This window comes from Myxocyprinus asiaticus, chromosome 45 (genome assembly GCF_019703515.2).
Source record: "Myxocyprinus asiaticus isolate MX2 ecotype Aquarium Trade chromosome 45, UBuf_Myxa_2, whole genome shotgun sequence".
Lineage (NCBI taxonomy): Eukaryota > Metazoa > Chordata > Actinopteri > Cypriniformes > Catostomidae > Myxocyprinus > Myxocyprinus asiaticus.
This window is the reverse complement of record NC_059388.1, coordinates 15,008,233-15,026,705: the sequence shown is the minus strand read 5'-3', so window position 1 is coordinate 15,026,705 and position 18,473 is coordinate 15,008,233. Positions and strand designations below refer to the sequence as shown.

General features: G+C 35.8%; 1 protein-coding gene across 4 annotated transcripts; it reads right to left on the bottom strand.

The window, feature by feature from the left end:
• Positions 1-7,205: 7,205 nt before the first annotated feature.
• Positions 7,206-15,040, bottom strand: socs2 (suppressor of cytokine signaling 2). 4 transcript variants are annotated; one of them, XM_051688531.1, is made up of 3 exons: positions 14,620-15,040; positions 13,768-14,027; positions 7,206-12,122 (listed from the first exon to the last, which is right to left on the bottom strand). In XM_051688531.1, exons 2-3 carry the CDS (start codon positions 13,895-13,897, stop codon positions 11,653-11,655), a joined length of 600 nt encoding a protein of 199 aa, XP_051544491.1. In that variant the 5' UTR covers positions 13,898-14,027; positions 14,620-15,040; the 3' UTR covers positions 7,206-11,652. The 4 variants fall into 4 exon arrangements, with proteins under 4 accessions (XP_051544491.1, XP_051544489.1, XP_051544493.1 ...); XM_051688532.1 differs by having other exon boundaries at positions 7,208-12,119; XM_051688529.1 differs by lacking the exons at positions 13,768-14,027; positions 14,620-15,040 and adding an exon at positions 13,274-13,758.
• Positions 15,041-18,473: the final 3,433 nt, after the last annotated feature.

The following is an 18,473-nucleotide window of genomic DNA, read 5'->3' as shown; positions in this document are numbered from 1 at the left end:
ATAAATAGAAAAATACTTCTGGAAACCAGACGGCTAAAAAAAAGGACGGTCAGTGTTGCGCTCTATTGCAACCAAGCTTAGACCACCTCCTACAGGTATTCTCATGTTCGGTACCATGGTCCGCTCCCGGGTTCACAAAACTTAACAGCTTTCATATTAGCCTACCAATTTTTCATGCGAAACGGGCTCTGTTTCGGACTAAACTGCTAAAAAGTGTGAAAGCCCCCTTACTCAAAGTCGCTCAGTCTCTCAGAAGGGTTTGTTTTCTCTCACAATTTCAATTATTTTAAGCATTTTTAACAGCTGTGCCGGTCTTCACATCTAAGAACATTACATTATATGCCTAATATTGTGTCCCATGAAAAAATGCATGAAAATGCTGTTTACAAAATGCAGTTCCACAGTTTCTAACACACTGATTTGTAATTACGCTATTAAAATACATGGCCAATTCATACCAATTCGTGTTTAATCGTACCAAAAAGCATACACCCACCAATGAGAGATTCTTCCCTCGTGTCCTTTTTGTTCCCGATGTGCTGTTTGTTCCGTGTTAATCCCAAACTGTGTTTTCGTAACTTTAACCCCTAACCCAAACCCCATCCCTAAAAGTGTAACACCTTACCCTACCCAAAGCGTAAACATGACCATGATATTAATGTTAAAAGGCCAGGGCTTTGTTTCCCAATAAAAGTTGATCTTAGCGGTTAAGAGCATTTTTCTTCGAGGGATTTTACTAACGTTCGTTGTTTTTTATGTGCGTTTCCCAATACTGCACTTAACCTATTTATAATGCAATTTAAGAGCTTCTTGAAGGACTGTTACGGGTAATTAAATGTAGTTCTGTGATCATTTTTTGCAGAACGATCGAATACCTATAGACAATCACTGCCTTGTCTATAGATGTGCGTTTGCAATGTTTCGTTTTCACAAATTCTGTGGGTCAAGGTGCAATTGCTTCCAGGGTCAGTGAAGGCATATGTTAATAGACTACGGTTAGCCACTGAGGCCCTGTGAATGATCCTGACAATGATCAAGCACATATTGAATATAACGAGTTTCACCATGATGTCAGTGGAGTGCAAAGTAGGAGGCTGGAAGCTGTGCTTTAGGAACATTCACCAATCAAGCAGAGGCCTGTTCTTTGCACCCCAAAATGATAAGGGTTTAGGAATGGGCGATACCACTTATTTTCTTTTCGATCCGATACCAAGTACTTCTAGGTCAGTATCGCCGATATCGATATCAATAACGATACCTCTAATGAATTAAATTTTTACGAATTCTTTGGATAAAATTAGTAACTTAAATTATTACTTTTTTTTATTATTTTATATATTTATAGGCCTAAACAGAAAATTATTAGGCTGCTTTGTTTATTTAAAAATGAGAAAGTATAAGTCACATAAAAAACCACAAAATGAACAATAGATATTGTTTTATGGTTACTATTACTAAAACCAAGTTACAATATGTATACTACAGTAATGCTGTAGTAAAACCATGTAATGCTGTAGTAAAACCAATGGTTAATTGTATCAAAACATGGTTACTACAGTAATGGTTACTAGTCATGGTTAATACAATACTACTACAGTAAATCCATGTGTAGTTTTCATGAGGGTATAATTTATTAACGAGGATTACAGATTATCAATGTTTTAACACCTCTGAATATAAATAAACCTGTAAAAACTGTTAGACAAGCCCATTATAATACATGTCACAACTAGATTTGTCATTACATAGTGTCAGTAACTCCAGATGCTGTTTTTCTGTCATTACTTCAGGAAAGCACTGCTCCCTCTTTGAACGAGCGCTATGACTGAAAGTGTGAGCGCTGTCTGTGACTGATGGTGTATTTTAGCATTTCTGCGCGTCAAGATGAGTGGAAAAAAAATAGTTCCGGTGCCATGCAACAATTCGCTCATATAATTCTTTTTTTCCACTTTGAAGCTTATGAGATGCATTAATACTTATGTAATCTAAATAAGGAGATCACTAGTTTAAAAAAAAAACCTTCAGAATCGATATTTTTATGTGAGGATTAATATTCTTGATACCACATCAGTATCTGAAGTATCGATACTTTAGTATCGATCCGCCCATCCCTATAAGGGTTCATTTTGCACAACACTGTGGTGTGGGAGAGAGTGCCTGGTGTTAAATGTATTAAGTGCATTCATTTTAATTTCGCTATAGTCCTGCAGGTGACTGCATAGGTCTGTCTCCTTATGATGGATGCTCTTAGCACTCTATGATTACTCAAGAGCACTTGTAAATCTATGAGCATTTTCAAGTACTACTTAAGTTACGATGGCTTTGGGAAACTGCAAAACTAAAATGAATTGTAAGATGGATTCTACGAATCTAATTAGATTTACGATGCTTTTGGGAAACCAGGCCCTGATGTGTAATACGGAAGAAAGCGACACTTCCGGGTTCCGAATGCATGTTCGTGAAGTATATGTGATTGGTTGATGTATAAGTCGAACGTTTTCGTACGAATGAAGTAGTATGAATTGGTACGTATTCGCCACCTTGTAGTATTGTGATGAATTCTCATGAGATGTTGGTCATTAAATGTGTGTAATTACTGTAAATAATAGGTTATTAAAGGAATATTCTGGGTTCAATACAAGTTAAGATCAATCAACAGCATTTGTGGGATAATATTGATTACCACAAAAATTAATTTTGCCTCACTGTAACCTCGAATTTAGCTCTATTATTTATTTATTTATTTATTTATTTTTTTAAAGAAAAGGATGGACAAGTCTAAATTGGTAATCACATTATGCCACAAATAGTGTCGATTGAGCTTAACTTGTATTGAACCTGGAATATTCCTTTAAGGGTTACCGGAAATGTAACTTTGCACAAATAATGATCACCAACAAAATCCTTTAGAAATTGCCATGGAATTGTTGTTTCCACCAAAATACCAAAAGTTACAGTCATTATTTTAATGTAAAACAAATTAACACCTCGAACAAACAGTGTAAGAAGCTTTCTGACATTTGAATTTCTTTTCCTCCATTTCATATAACAGCTGGTGCCTACTATCATGCTAGCACAATTTATTTATAGTATTAGTTACTAGCAACTCTGGGAGGCTATTTAGGCGGAAAATTTGGTAACCATAGTAATATTTTTGTGAGGGATTTTAATTATAGTCCTTTGTTTTTCTGTTTGTTTTTCTTTCTCTTCCTTTCTCTCATGATGCAGACCAATAGACTAGAGAGAGTGAGCTCCAGTTTGCCTATAGGAGATACTTATCGTAAAAATATTGTATAAGATAAAGCTTCCCGTTACTGACGTTGTCCCCTGATAAGAAAAAGCTTTTTTTATTGTTCCAGACTTTATTTGTTAAACCATGTTTGTAAAGCTTAGCTTATTCTTTTTCTTTCACTCTTCTAAATCATGCTCACAAAGTGAATTTAGTATTTCAAACACCGTTTATCTTTCCAGAATATAGCCTACTACACCATGTGTGTCAGTTATGGTTTTTCAGAGCAACGGTTGTTCCAGGAAGAGCGGATTATTTAAATATCATGTCATTTATGAGCTGCGAGAAGCTGGATGTATCTATGTAAATCCCCTTTGGCTTTATTTGCATGTATAATCCTGAGGGTCTGTGCCATATCCCATATTATCAATTCATTACATTTATGCCATGGCTCCTTATACAACAGCACATAAAGGGCCCGCCTCACATCCAGCACGTTTTACAATAAGCCTTTTAAAATCTGTTAGCAAGGATTTTCTCTTCAGAGAATCCATTATTTTTTAGGCTTATGGACTTCAAGCTAAACTGGAAGCATTTACAGTGCTGATTAAGGACATGGATATTTCTGGAAAAATACACTGTGAAAATACAGTCATTGCATGGTATTTACTGACTGCCACTGACTGACTAACAAATCAATTTGTTTTGAGTTATTTATTCTATGTTTCGGTCCTGCATGTGGCACCTCACCTGTTTTGTACAGTATTTGAATGTACGGTTTAGATATTATCACCTGGGCTTGATAAAGCCAGAGGTCTCATGTTGAAGCATGATTTGCATTACAAAAGTAACATTAGGGTACTTGTATAGTCTTTATCAGATGCACAGTGCAACGTGCCAACATTATAGCAGTCTTTGAGTTTGATTTGAACATGAACCATTGACCAAAAGTACATTTCAGTTTTATGTTATTATCTTCATTATCTTTGACAGTACTATATATTGCATTGCTTTCTGTGAAGAGACTGCATGCTAAGCAGGCATCTGTGCATGTGATATGTGAGGTATACAGAAGTGAGAGTTTGACTGCAATTGCTCCTAAACTGACCTTTTAAATCCTGTTTGCTTGATCGCATGAGCTGTTTAGATGTTCACCAAGCCAGAGTCAAGTCCTGTCTAGAGTTTAGGCCCTCTTGTCTTCTGCAACATCTTTGACAAGTTTCAGGCACAACAAATATGTTTGTGCTTCTTTCTACGTATTGTGTGTATTTTTAAACTGTCTTAAGTTTCCCTCGGTTTAAATGTTACTAAGGATTTCTTGGAAGATTTCTTCTGAAAGTGTATCCAAAATGACACCATTAATTTGTGACACTCCAGGGAGTGATGAAAGAATGTTTTCACTCAAGCTGATTTTATTTTTCTAACTCTCACTTATTTTTATTAAATTTAAAACATCAAATCCTGCAAGCGTTTTGGCCAGTTACCAATTGGGATTTAGTTTAACTGAAGTGGGAGACTTCAGAAAATTTTCAAACATTAGGTGAATTTAGTCTCCTAATTGAAGCCACCGTCTTTCCTAGATAACATTGGGATTGTTAAAATCCGAAGTATAGACTCAGAAAGGGTTTTCTAGCACCAAAGGTCTTAAACAATTTTTGAGTGAAACGTGGATAGCATGCTGAAGTCAACTTTTAAAAGTGTTTGTTACTGCAGAAATGTGTGAGGTTAATTACATCCAATTTCCATATAAATTCCAATGAAGTTTAAATTACCTGGAAAACAGCAATATATCCAAGATATCTTTTACCTTTGACTAAACAACTCTTTTGTACTGTAACAAGGAGAACACCAGCATTTAGCAGTTCATTCTGGCCAAGGGTGTCAATATTTAACAGGGAAATATTCTTTCATGCATTTAGCGGGTGTCGGCAGTTGCCTCCTGAAAAAATGCCTGCAAAGTCTTTCTACTCACAATTTTTTCAGAAAATCCCTGGAAAATACGGAGTGACTCAAAATGTTACTCAGAATTTCCATGCTTTGGAGCAAGCTACGATTCCAGACTAAAAACACAGGCAGGTTAAGAAACAGACTAGAAAATAAAATGCTATAAATGGAACAGACTACCAAATTGCAAAACTTTCCAAATCAGTTCCAAAAACAAACAAACAAATAAAATATCCCACTGTAAGCCCGGACAACTTAAACATTTTATGGAAACTTGTTGCCTTAAAAAAGTAAACTTTTCTGAGGTAAAGAATTTGCGTTAACTCAACCTAACTTACTTGTTATATTTTAGATTTGACTGAAGTTACAATGATACATATTGTAAATCGACTTTAAAAAATTCAACTTAAAGGTGCTGTAAGCGATTCTTTTCATGGAAAGGTATGCAAAAAATGTTACTACTCCCTGAAATATATTAATGAAATAAGTGTTGTGAGATATCTCACAGGTCTCTGGGACAGCTCTAGACTCTGTTAACGGCAAACAAAAAAGTGTGGACAATGGGGCTTTCAACCTGTCAATCATTTTGCACGTTCTTTTAGTCTTATAGTTGCAGCGAAATATTGAGGCATAATACCATTTTTATGCCATATTGTTCATAACAATTGTCAGTTGAGGGCGCTGTTTTGCTGCTGTTGTTTTTGACAATAGTTTCTGCTGGTGTCGGTGTCAAAAAAGCTCAGAACTTTGGAGTTGAGGGTTTTGGGAAAAGGGGGTATGGCTAATCCAACAGCTCAGCTTGTCGAAATTCTAGAACTGCTAAAATCGCTTACAGCACCTTTAACAGATCAAACAATTGACAAAACTGTTTGATTTAAGTCATGTGGACTTGAAATGTTTAATACAAATAACTAAATATAATGAATTAATCAATTACTTAAACTTTTTTGTACTTTTGTACTTATGTGAAGTAAACAGTACAACCTTTGCCACTTAATGCACAAGCATCTTGCAAAGTAAACGCAGCAACGTGATAACAGCAACTCTTCAGGGAGGCACATAGACCTCAACACTTGACACAAAAACATCAGTAATGATGAAAATCAACGAACATCATTAAGTAAATAGATTAGCTCTTATCATCGTCACACAACCATTAACTAACATTAATGATGAAAACAACAACAAAACAGCAAAGATAAAGTCTGCAAACAGCAAAAAATAAGCCTATAACACATACAAATTTAAAGTAAATGTAATGTAACAACAATGTATGTTCACACTTTATATTAGGTGTCTTTAACTACTATATACTAACATTAAAATACATAAAATGCGATGTATTTACTGTGTAACTACATGTTGTTCTGCATAATTCTCACAAGATTCACATTTGTTGCTACTGAGGTTGAGGTACAGGTAGGTTTAGGATTTAAGGTTAGGGTTAGGGTTAAGGTTAGGGGTTAGAGTTAGATTTTAGGGTAAGAGTTGGGCAAAGGTTCGGTTTAGGGTTAGTGGTAAAGTTAACAGTGTAGCTACAAATGTAATTAAATGCAGGTACTGTAAATGTAAGTACAATGCAACAACAAGTATGTACATAATAAGTACATTGTAACAAATGCTTAAGTACATAGTAGTTAAAGACATCTAATATAAAGTGGAACCAAATGTATTTATGCAACAACACTGTTCAATATTAAATAGTTTGTTCAGACAACTTTGTTAAGCTAGTTGGGGCAACATTTAATGTTATATTGTTCATCTAACATGTGCTTAGATTCAAAGTAATTTAAATATCTTAGTATTAAAAATCTTGCGATAAATGCGTTAAGTTACCTGGCGCCAAATGTAGTTGATTCAAAATGTGTTTTTGAGGTGGCAAATACCCTTGTTAATTCAACGTATGTATACAAACTGATACAATGAAAACTTAACATGTTAAGTTGACTTCAGTGTTTTAAGTTGTGTCAACTCAAAAAAGCACTATTAAATAATATAAAAATTTGGCATTGGCAACAGACTAAAACAAGCTCAGATAAATTGACCGAACTAAAAAAATTCCTGTAGAAATAGAGAAATCATGAAAATAATCCAACTAACTCAAAATTATTAAATGCTTGAGGTAGTATGTTAGGATTTGGGTTTATGTGGGTTAAAACAACATCAGGGATAACATTGCACAAATAAAATAATGAAATACTAGCTATCATGAAATATCATGCAGATTGAAAATCATAACTCATGACTGCAAACACTGTTGGATTAATGAATCAGTGATGAAATGCTTAAGTGAATCTTCGCAACAAAATTTCCAAACAAACAACAAAAATCAATCTGGCTATCTGTTACACCTGCTGACTGATGTAAAAAGTGATGGTCTGCTAAAAAAACATACAAAATGTTTGGTTTATCTCTATATTTTTTCTGAACATTTTCAACCAAACGTCAGTGTAGGATGTGAGGTTTATTTGAAGGTTTGAGAGTTTGCCAGGTTGCTGTATTGTGAGTGTGTGACCTTGATGATGGGTGTTATTTTCAGTTCAGCATATGATTGGCTCATTCAGGGGCAAAAATAAAGGAGTGAATTTGTTGAGGAAAAACAAACCAAAAAGTGCTTATGTTTTGTTCCAAATTTCTAATGCACCTCAACATATATGTATTAATAACAGCTACACACAGAACAAAAATCATAGTATTTTCAGTACACCCTGTCTAATATCAGTAGTTGACAAAAAAGACAGTCACAGAATATTAAATAAAGCTATGCTTGCTTTTATTTCTCACTTATTGGGATACAATCCATTCACTACTGATGCAGCACAATGTTGTAGAATTATATCATGACATGGAATTTTTATAGTGGAGAATTTGGCTTAAATGCAGGATTCACAGCTTAATGAATATAGTAGTTACCATGTCCTTAAGGAAGCACCATGGACGGAACAATATCAGCACCGGATTTGAGAGATGTTAGCAAAGAGTGACCTTCTATGATTATGGTGGGTAACATTTTTGGCTTAACTTGGTAGATTGGTATGAGGTGTATTTTCACCTATGTCAAAGGGATAGTTTACCCAAAAATTTAAATTCTCTCATCATTTACTCACCCTCATGCCATCCCAGATGTGTATGAATTTCTTTATTCTGCTGAACACAAACGAAGATTTTTTTGAAGAATATTTCAGCTCTGAAGGTCCATAAAATGCAATGGCGACCAAAACTCTGAAGCTCCAAAAAGCACCTAAAAGCAGCATATAAGTAATCCAAAGAACTCCAGTGGTTTAATCCATGTCTTCTGAAGTGATCCAATAGGTTTTGGGTGAGAACAGACCAAAATGTAACACATTTTTCACTGTACATCTTTACTTACATCTCATTGTAGACCTTATTCCTGGTAGTGCCATCTTTAATGGGAATGACAACAAGGATGTGAGGGATAGACTTACCTCTCTTCAATGGCACACATGTTATAAAGCTGTAAAAAGCTCCTAGATCACATCTGATTTTCCACAACTCATGTTGTCTGGAGTTTTTTGTCTACTGAATGTTCCTAAAAAAATATGTTTTTTCAATGTTTTGTTTGGAACGATCCAGAAACACTTTAAACTGCAATACAACCCATTAAAGAGACTGTACGTCTCTCCCTCACAGCCTGTTGGCATTCCTGTCAAAAATCAAAGATGGCGCTGCTGTGAATCAGGTCTTTCTAGTCTCCTTGACAATCATGATTTCAAGCTCGATTACACTTCCAAGTGCTTGATGCATGCGCAGAGCGCTAGATGGTGCTAGGAAGTGTAATTGAGCTTGAAATCATTATCGCCAAGGAGAATGATGATGTCAAGATTTATAGTGAAAAAGGAGTTATATTTTGGTCTGTTCTCATCTAAAACCAATTGAATCTCACCAGAAGACATTGATTAAACCACTGGAGTCTTATGGATTACTTTTATTCTTCCTTTATGTGCTTTCTGTAGCTTCGAAGTTTGGTCACCATTCACTTGCATTGTATGGACCTAAAGAGCTGCAATATCTTCTAAAGATCTTCATTTGTGTTCTGCAAAAGACAGAAATTCATACACATCTGGGATGGCATGTGGGTGAGTAAATGATGAGAGAATTCTCATTTTTGGGTGAACTATCCCTTAAGTTGGTAGTGGTTATCAGGATTTTCTCTAGCTTGTCATGAACAGACTTTTATTGAGAGTTAAATAAAAAAAAAATAAAAAAAGCAAAAATCAAAACACCAATCAGTAATCCATTTCAGATTACTGCAATCGGGATAATACTACTAAATATTGTATTTGAAAATAAGGAAAAAAGCTAATTATGAGGTGTAGGAATTTAACACTCAATCAGAACTATGAACAGAACATTGAGTGGGCCATGCTTGAAGTGATAAAATTATGTTTCACAAAACCAAAATAGAAAGGAGGTCAGATAAGTCAGAAACTAGAATAGAAAATCCAATTTTCCTTATAATCACTTCACAAGTAGAATTGAGTAGAAAGTAAAAATGAGCAGCTTATATGAATTTCGAAGCTTCTGACCTAGCCATTCCTTTTTGGTCTGTGTCAAAATAACGATTCAGTATAGAATCAAATATTCTCCAAATATGACCAATCAGCATGCAGGTTTATTAAGGCCTACATGAGGTAGGGTTAACATAGACCAAAACTGGTTCACCATATGCAACAAAAGCACACACAAACCATGATGATTAATTACCCCTTGGTTCAGTGTGTGCAATAAATACTTAGCTGGTATTTTATTTGCAAAGGTATGCACCCTTAGACCATGAAGAACTTTATTTTGGCAAGTTTAATCCCTGGTTCAATACAAGTTAAGCTCAATCGACTGCATTTGTGGCATAATGTTCTTTACCACATAAAATAATTTTGACTAATTTCTTTAAAAGGAGGTTACTGTCAGGCACTTACAATGTAAGTGAATGGGGCCAATCTATACACTCACTGACCACTTTATTAGGAACACTATGGTCCTAATCAAGAGCCCGACATGGTCTTCTGCTGCTGTAGCCCATCTGCCTCAAGGTTGGACATGTTGTGCATTCTGAGATGTTATTCTGCTCACTACAATTGTACAGAGTGATTATCTGAGTTACTGCAGCCATTCTCTCAGCTCAAACCAGTCTGGCCATTCTCCCTTGATCTCTCTCATCAACAAGCTGTTTCCATCTACAGAACAGCCGCTCACTGGATGTTTTTTGTTTTTGGACCATTCTGAGCAAATTCTAGAGACTGTTGTGTGTGGAAATCCCAGGAGATCAACAGTTACAGAAATACTCAAACCATCCCATCTGGCACCAACAATCATGCCATGGTTCAAATCACTGAGATCAACTTTTTTCTCCATTCTGATGGTTGATGTGAACATTAACTGAAGCTCCTGACCCGTAGCTGCGTGATTTTATGCACTGCACTGCTGCCACTCGTTTAGGTTGCATGCTGTGAACCTAAAACCTTAAAAACCATAAAAACAATGTTTTAAACAACTTTACAGCTCAGATAATACACAAGTTTTAAAAGAAGAATTAATGTAAGTGCTTTTATGAAACTGTATGCTTCACATTTTTACCTTGAAACTCTCCAAAGATTGGCCACATTCACTTCCATTGTAAGTGCCTCACTGTAACCTCCATTTTTGCTTTTTTTAAAGAAATACTTTTTTTGTGGTAATCAACATTATGCCACAAATGCTGTTGATTGAGCTTAACTTGTACTGAACTCGAAATATTCCTTTAAACCTCTTAATTTTACACAATTTTATACTGTTTTTATAAGCAGGTGTTTTTTTAAACATTGGATAAGCATGCTTTTTCAAATGTAACAGTATATTTTTTTACATTTTATTTTGGGTTTCAGTAGGTATCATGACAAAGTCATGACTCAGGTATCAGGATATAAATCAAAGGTACTCGCCAATACCCATCCCTAGTTCCTTGGGCAAAATTTGACTTAAACTTTCTCAACCATGACATCAAGACAGAGAAAAGAGCTCAAATGATCATCTTACCTAAGACTACAGTACAAAAATATAACATGAATAGTGAGCAAATAAAAACATAGTCAAAAGCATACAGTTTCAAAGTCCCATGTCTCAAACACAGGATGCAAAATATCTCAGACGTTTGCTTCTTTTCAAGAGATGCATGGCCATACTTGAGGCGTATTATCTGATGGGTGTAACTTACCCATCAGATCTCATAGATGTCAGTGAAGGACAGTATACCCCCAACCATATCATACACATACATTCTCACTCATTCATTAAAACTGACCGTAGAATATCAACAGCCCACAACATGTCAAGTGCTCTATGAAGGACACTTAATACTAGTATTAAATTCTGCTTCATGCAGTCCTTGGGCACATGGAGAAGGATCCCAACCAAATGAAGTGATATCAGAACCACTTGACCATGAAACCTCAGCACTTATGGTCATTGTTGTCCTTGCGGTTCTATACATTGTAGCTGTAGTCTGTTAAGTAGTCCTTTAGCCTGTTTGGCAGAGGGAGTTCCTGTACCTGTCGTGTGGTTTTATTGATGGCAATACGACACAGATGTTGCAGCGACGGTGTGGCCGTGTACACAGGAGTTGTCAGAAGGAGCTGCACTGAGCCACTGGATGGGGCAAGTGGAGTAGTCCTGGCCTTACAAGATGTCCTCGACAGCTGAACATAGTGTTCCACCAGATGGACCACGCTGTTAAACTGCTTGAGTTTGGGCTTGACCAGTACAACAGAGTCCAGCTTGAACTTGCCATCCGTGTATTCAATACGCAGGTTGGTAGGTCCAGCTGATGTCATGGCAGAGATGGTGAAGAGGTAGTCCCTCTGAGTGCTGTCTCGGACCAGAAACGTGCCCTCTGATGTATCCTGCAGGATCTCCTTGGCTTCATTGGCTGTCAGGCTGCCCCAATACCAGCCTGCTTCCGAGAAAAGAACACAAATATCCACATGGTCACGTACCCTCTTCCACAGTTTCTGTTTCAGTCGTTTGCTTGTGTAACATGAGATTCCAACATACTCCTCTAACTGCACACTCACAAAATCAACAACATGTGGCTTAACACAGCTACAACCATGGCTATTCTGCTTGAGCAACTGTTGTACAGCACTGCAAAAATGTTAGCGGGACATATCTGAATGATTTTCTTGACAGTTTTTGCATTTTTGATGGCAGATGCTTGACAGATGTTTCACTTTTCGAAACCTTAACGGTAAATTCACATCCTTTTTCTAAGTAGCAAAGAGACATAAAAGGAATATTCCGGGTTCAATACAAGTTAAGCTCAATCGACAGCATTTGTGGCATAATATTAATTACCACAAAAATTATTTTTTAATAGCTGGGTTCCAGTGAGGCACTGGAAGTGAATGGGGCCCATAAACATTCAAATACTCACTATTTAAAAAATGGTCATAAACAATATGTATGTTAACATGATTTTAGTGTGATAAAAACGGTTACTAACCTTTTCTGTGTATGTCAACAAAACCTAAAACGACTGTAAAAATTATGATTTACACAACTTTTCAGCTCAAATAAAACACGAGTTTTAGCAGAATAATTAATGTGAGTGCTTTTATAAAATTATAAGCTTCACATTTCTGTCTTTAAACCCTCCAAACCTTGGCCCCATTCACTTCCATTGTAAGTGCCTCACTGTAACTTCCATTTTTTCTTTTTTTAAACAAAAGGAGGGACGAGTCGAAATTAATTTTTGTTGTAATCAACATTCTGCCACAAATGCTGTCCATTGAGCTTAACTCGAACTGAACCCGGAATATTCCTTTAAAAATTGATCTATCACAATGGCTCTATGTTGCTCACTTATATACCGTATACTGTACAGTGACAATAGCTGGACTCAGTTTGCTCACGTTACAGAATTCATGCCCTGACACAAACACATTAAACCAGAAAAGGATGCAACAGAGACATAAACTAGCCTAAAGAAAACAAACATCCCAGGGAACACAACAAAAGCTTAATAAAGCAACAATGTCACTTCAAATGTGAACAGTGAAGGCTTTGTTAGGAAATGTACATATTTTATCCTTACATTCACTTACATACCTGACATACTTTTTATTCCCATTCGTCTCTCAGAATTTTTTACGATTATTTTCTGCTCTGCCTCACAATACAAAAAAATAAATAAATAAAAACTCACAAGACCCAAATTAAATGAATCCAAATGAAGTAAATACATAATAATTAGCAGTCTGCACAGTCCATATTCAATATACAACATTTCAAAACACGAAATCAAAGAATCAAAAAACTCTCAATAGCCTGTGTTATTTTCTCAAACATGCCTAATAATTCAGTGAGCATGGTAGTTCAGACGTACAGCCAGTTTAAGCACTGATTTATGAGATTAAAGCACACCTAAATGGACAAATAAAATTGTTATTGCAAGTCATCTAGAGGGTTAGCCAATTAAAATGACCTGTCATCACGTTTAACAACACATTTGACGCAATTTTAGTATAAATGATGTTATATAAAACATGTAATTCAAGCCAAATAAAGAGAATATGGTAGTAAAACGAGCGTTCAACGTTTACCAGTGTTTTTAAGGTCTCTCCTGGCAGTGGCAATGCGACTCTGCTGCTCGGACTCCGCGACTTGGGTTTCGGTTCGCGATCTACTTTCATGCTCGATGCTTTCTGTGGAGTCGGTTGAGTGACAGGTCATTGGAGAACCCCGTTCTTCATCCAGTCAATGTCTATAATTATCCCTCAAAGACGAGTGACTCCTACAATCAACCAAAACATGTGAGACGTCTTCCAGATCGTCCCTGGATTTTATGTTGGGGAGCGCCAATCTGAAAATGCAAACATGTTTGAGATAATGTTACATTCCAGAGCCTATGCAATTTGATAAATGTACAGTTAAAGCCTAGTGATCAAATAAATTGCCAATTTTGCTTTAACCTCTCCTGAGTAATTAAATGTCAGTATAAATGTCCAAAAGAGGCTAAATATATAGCCTATTTTTTTAATCTCTACCCAGCCTTTTTTTTTTTTTTTTAATGAACGAAAACACAAGCTTCATAAAAAAACTGGACTTGCCGTGTGAATGGCAAAATGCGCACGTGTAATAAAAACAAAGGCTGCATGCCTTCACGAGATAGCAAAATACGCAGAACTGTCTCTGTCTGTTCGAAACTGCACTGCGTGACAGCTCGACAAATAATATACATTTGCTTTATATTTTTCTCCTTATCTTTCCAGATGTGTACTACATGAAGTTTCTTCAGCATACATTAAACGTCTGGTTTATCTGCTTTTTGAGACATAATGAATCAGTGAGTTATAAAAAAATAATAATAAAAAAACAAAACATATTTTGACAATAAACTTGAGCCTGAACGACGACACACATAGCGACAGAAGGAGAAAGCGCACATCACTTACCTCTTGTCTAAGTGAAAGCAATAAGCAACCAAGTCCAGCGTGTTTCGCGTTACAGACGTTCAGTGGCACCATGGTTTAGCCCCTCATTTATTAATGGGCAGCTGCCGGAAAAGAGTGATCAGTTCACTATCAACCCAGCAGCGCACCTTGATGCTCAGCAGATTGACATTGGCATTATGCACTGTAAGAGATATGAATAGCTATTCCGCGGTCGCGTTTTCTTTTACATTTGCATTGATTCTTTTGGGGAGCAACACTCCACTGTCCGTCTCGCGCCGTCTACAAGCGCACCGCACGCGCCGTGCGGCAAAACGCGTTATTGCAACGCGCCTCAAGCGAGCAGAACACATATAATTACTCTCTTCTGCCGTGATGAGATATTCCGATGTATCTTTTTTTCATTTGCTTTGTGTGTATGTTAGTGCGCTCGTCGTTAACAACTAAATCCTCATTTAAAAAGACTGGTATACAAAATACTAATTTCCAGGAACTTTCCAGGAATCGTGTCACGTGTTCACAAGTGCGAGCGCTTTCTTAAGGTCGTGCCAAATAATGTGTTGTTCTTGTTGTTTATTTGTTTGTATTGTTAAGCTCTGCCAGACACAATTTACCAAAAGCCCACGTTGTTTGTGATGATAAATTTAGCTTTGCTGAAGCAGTTTGCACAGCAGCATCATGACCTCATTAAGCAGCCTACTTGTATTTCCATAGAATGTATAGTCAACAAACAACCAGCATTAAATTTGAAGTTAGATAGATAGATAGACAGATGGACGTACGGACGGACGGACGGATAGACAGACAGACAGACAGACAGACAGACAGACAGATAGATAGATAGATAGATAGATAGATAGATAGAAAAACAGAAAGATGGACGGACAGACAGACAGAAAGATGCATGATGGATGGATGGAGAGACAGACCGACAGACAGATAGATAGATAGATAGATAGATAGATAGATAGATAGACAGACAGATAGATAGATAGATAGATAGATAGATAGATAGATAGATAGACAGACAGATAGATAGATAGATAGATGGATAGATAGATAGATAGATAGACAGATAGATAGATAGCAGGGGTGTAAAAAGTACTCCGAAGTTATACTTAAGTGAAAGTATTGTTATTTAGTGGAAATTTTACTCAATTAAAAGTCCAAGTATCTAGCCAAAAACATACTTGAGTGAAATTAAAAAAGTATCCACATTAAATTGTACTTAAGTATTAAAAAAAGTAACTTTTCCTAGCTAGAATAAAATCCAGAGAGAGGAGATTGTGTGAGAGAGGTTGCTGTTAAAATCGATTGGTTTGTTAAGTCACCTTTTTACTGTCTCCGAGGACAGTGGCATTCGCAAACCTGGTTTTTAGAATCATCTTACAATAACTACATTTTTGCAAAATGATTTTTATGTGGCCTGTTGTACGTAACATGGCAATTTCCTGGTGGAATGAACACTACAGGCACTAAAACAACAATGACTTTTTTCCCCAAGTAAAACGTCACATTATCAGTTTATAAACACTTTTCATTCTGTTCCTCACACAGTGCAATCTTATGACATATAAACTCTTTTACTAGAGCACATGAATCATTTTAACATTTGCATTACATAACCAACTACATTTACAAACTTGTTTAAGTGTGATCAAATTGTGTGGTAGCTCAACTGACTGAGTGTTGCATATACAAAGGACCCGGGTACGAGTCCTGCAGAGCACGCGAGTCGACACATAATGATGTGGTTGCTTCAGCAATCATGTTTTTCATCTCACATTTTATGACCCTATCAGTTAGGTTTAGGTTTAAGGTTCATAGGGAGGTAGGTTTTGTTGATTTAAATCTCAATATAACATTAACCTTAAAAACCTCATCTGTTCGGGAGAACATTTCACTAACTTTTAGAGCCACACAGTGGACATTTCACTTCGGAACTGTCCTGAGACGTGTAATGAACCAACAGCATTTTATTTTGCAAAAACGTTGCAACAGTCACACAATGTTCATTGCATGGGAGAAGGCAATCACGAATTGCGATGTCAGAGCACCCAGCCCCTTGAGACAAAAAATCAAAATAAGCTCTGAAGAAAGTTAGTAATGTTATTAGTTTTGTGAATTGTTATGAGGTTTGCTACAAAACCTTGCTTTTGAGCAGCTGGATGAATTCAATAAAATTCACAATTAATATTTACTCTGATTCTATTATCTTTATTATCTTTATTATTATCATTATCATTGCTGGTTTTATAGTGAATATTATAATTAATAGTTGCCTAACAAGTATACTAGTTCAGCAAATAGGGAGTAGAAATTCATAGAGATTATTTAAATATGAAGGCAAGTGTAGAAATAAATGACATTATGTACACATTTAATTACAAAAGTCTTTTGTTTTTATATGTATATTTGAAACATGAATGACATTTTTTTACTTCATAACTGTAAAATCTGTAGAAGTAGCAGGCATTATAAAGTTTAGGACAAAACCCGTCAGCGTTTCTCACTTGATGCTCATAGTTTTGAATAAATACATCACATTCAGTCGGGCGGTCACATACAATCCGTGTATCATTCGTTCATTTCATATTCAATTAGGAATTCAACATCCTATTTCCTATTTTTAACTTGAGCATTAAATCAAAATTATGAAAAACAAGTAATTATTTGTTTTTTTATATTGGTTTTGTAAACGAATAATTACTGTAAATAAGTCATTTTTAGTTTTTCCGATTTTGAATTCCTACTTGAATATGAAATGAACGAATGACACATGGATTACATTCGGTCCAGTCACACAAATATTTCAATGGATCCAAAGCTCAAATCAGATCCGAACTTCCGCCTGTGCAGATGCATGGTCGGAATTTCACACATCCACCGTACGACACTGCATTTGAAATGACTGACCACTGGTCTGTCATCGGTTGTTTATCGGATGCACTGGAAAGGTGGCTTCAGTCCAGTAAGACAAAAGGAAATTATCTGCAAAAATGTAATGAGTACATTTCAAGTTTAAATAAAATTGTAAGGAGTAAAAAGTACTATTTTTTCATTGGAAATGTAATTAAGTAAAAGTACAAGTATTAAGATAAAACTGCACTCGAGTAAAGTACAAATCCCAAAAAATAATACTTAAGTATAATACTTAAGTATTTTTACTCAATTACTTTACAACCCAGATAGATAGATAGATAGATAGATAGATAGATAGATAGATAGATAGATAGATAGATAGATAGATAGGAAATAAAGAGTGATAGATAGACAGACAGACAGACAGACAGACTGACAGATAGATAGAGAGATAGATAGATAGATAGATAGATAGATAGATAGATAGATAGATAGATAGGAAATAAAGAGTGATAGATAGACAGACAGACAGACTGACAGATAGATAGATAGACAGACAGAGACAGATAGATAGATAGATAGATAGATAGATAGATAGATAGATAGATAGATAGATAGATAGATAGATAGATAGGAAATAAAGAGTGATAGACAGACAGACAGACTGACAGATAGATAGATAAATAAATAGATAGATAGATAGATAGATAGATAGATAGATAGATAGATAGATAGATAGGAAATAAAGAGTGATAGATAGACAGACAGACTGACAGATAGATAGATAGACAGACAGACAGACAGACCGACAGACAGACACATACATACATACATACATACATAGACAGACAGACAGACAGACAGATAGACAGACAGATAGATAGATAGATAGATAGATAGATAGATAGATAGATAGATAGATAGATAGATAGATAGATAGATAGGAAATAAAGAGTGATAGATAGACAGACCGACAGACAGACAGACTGACAGAT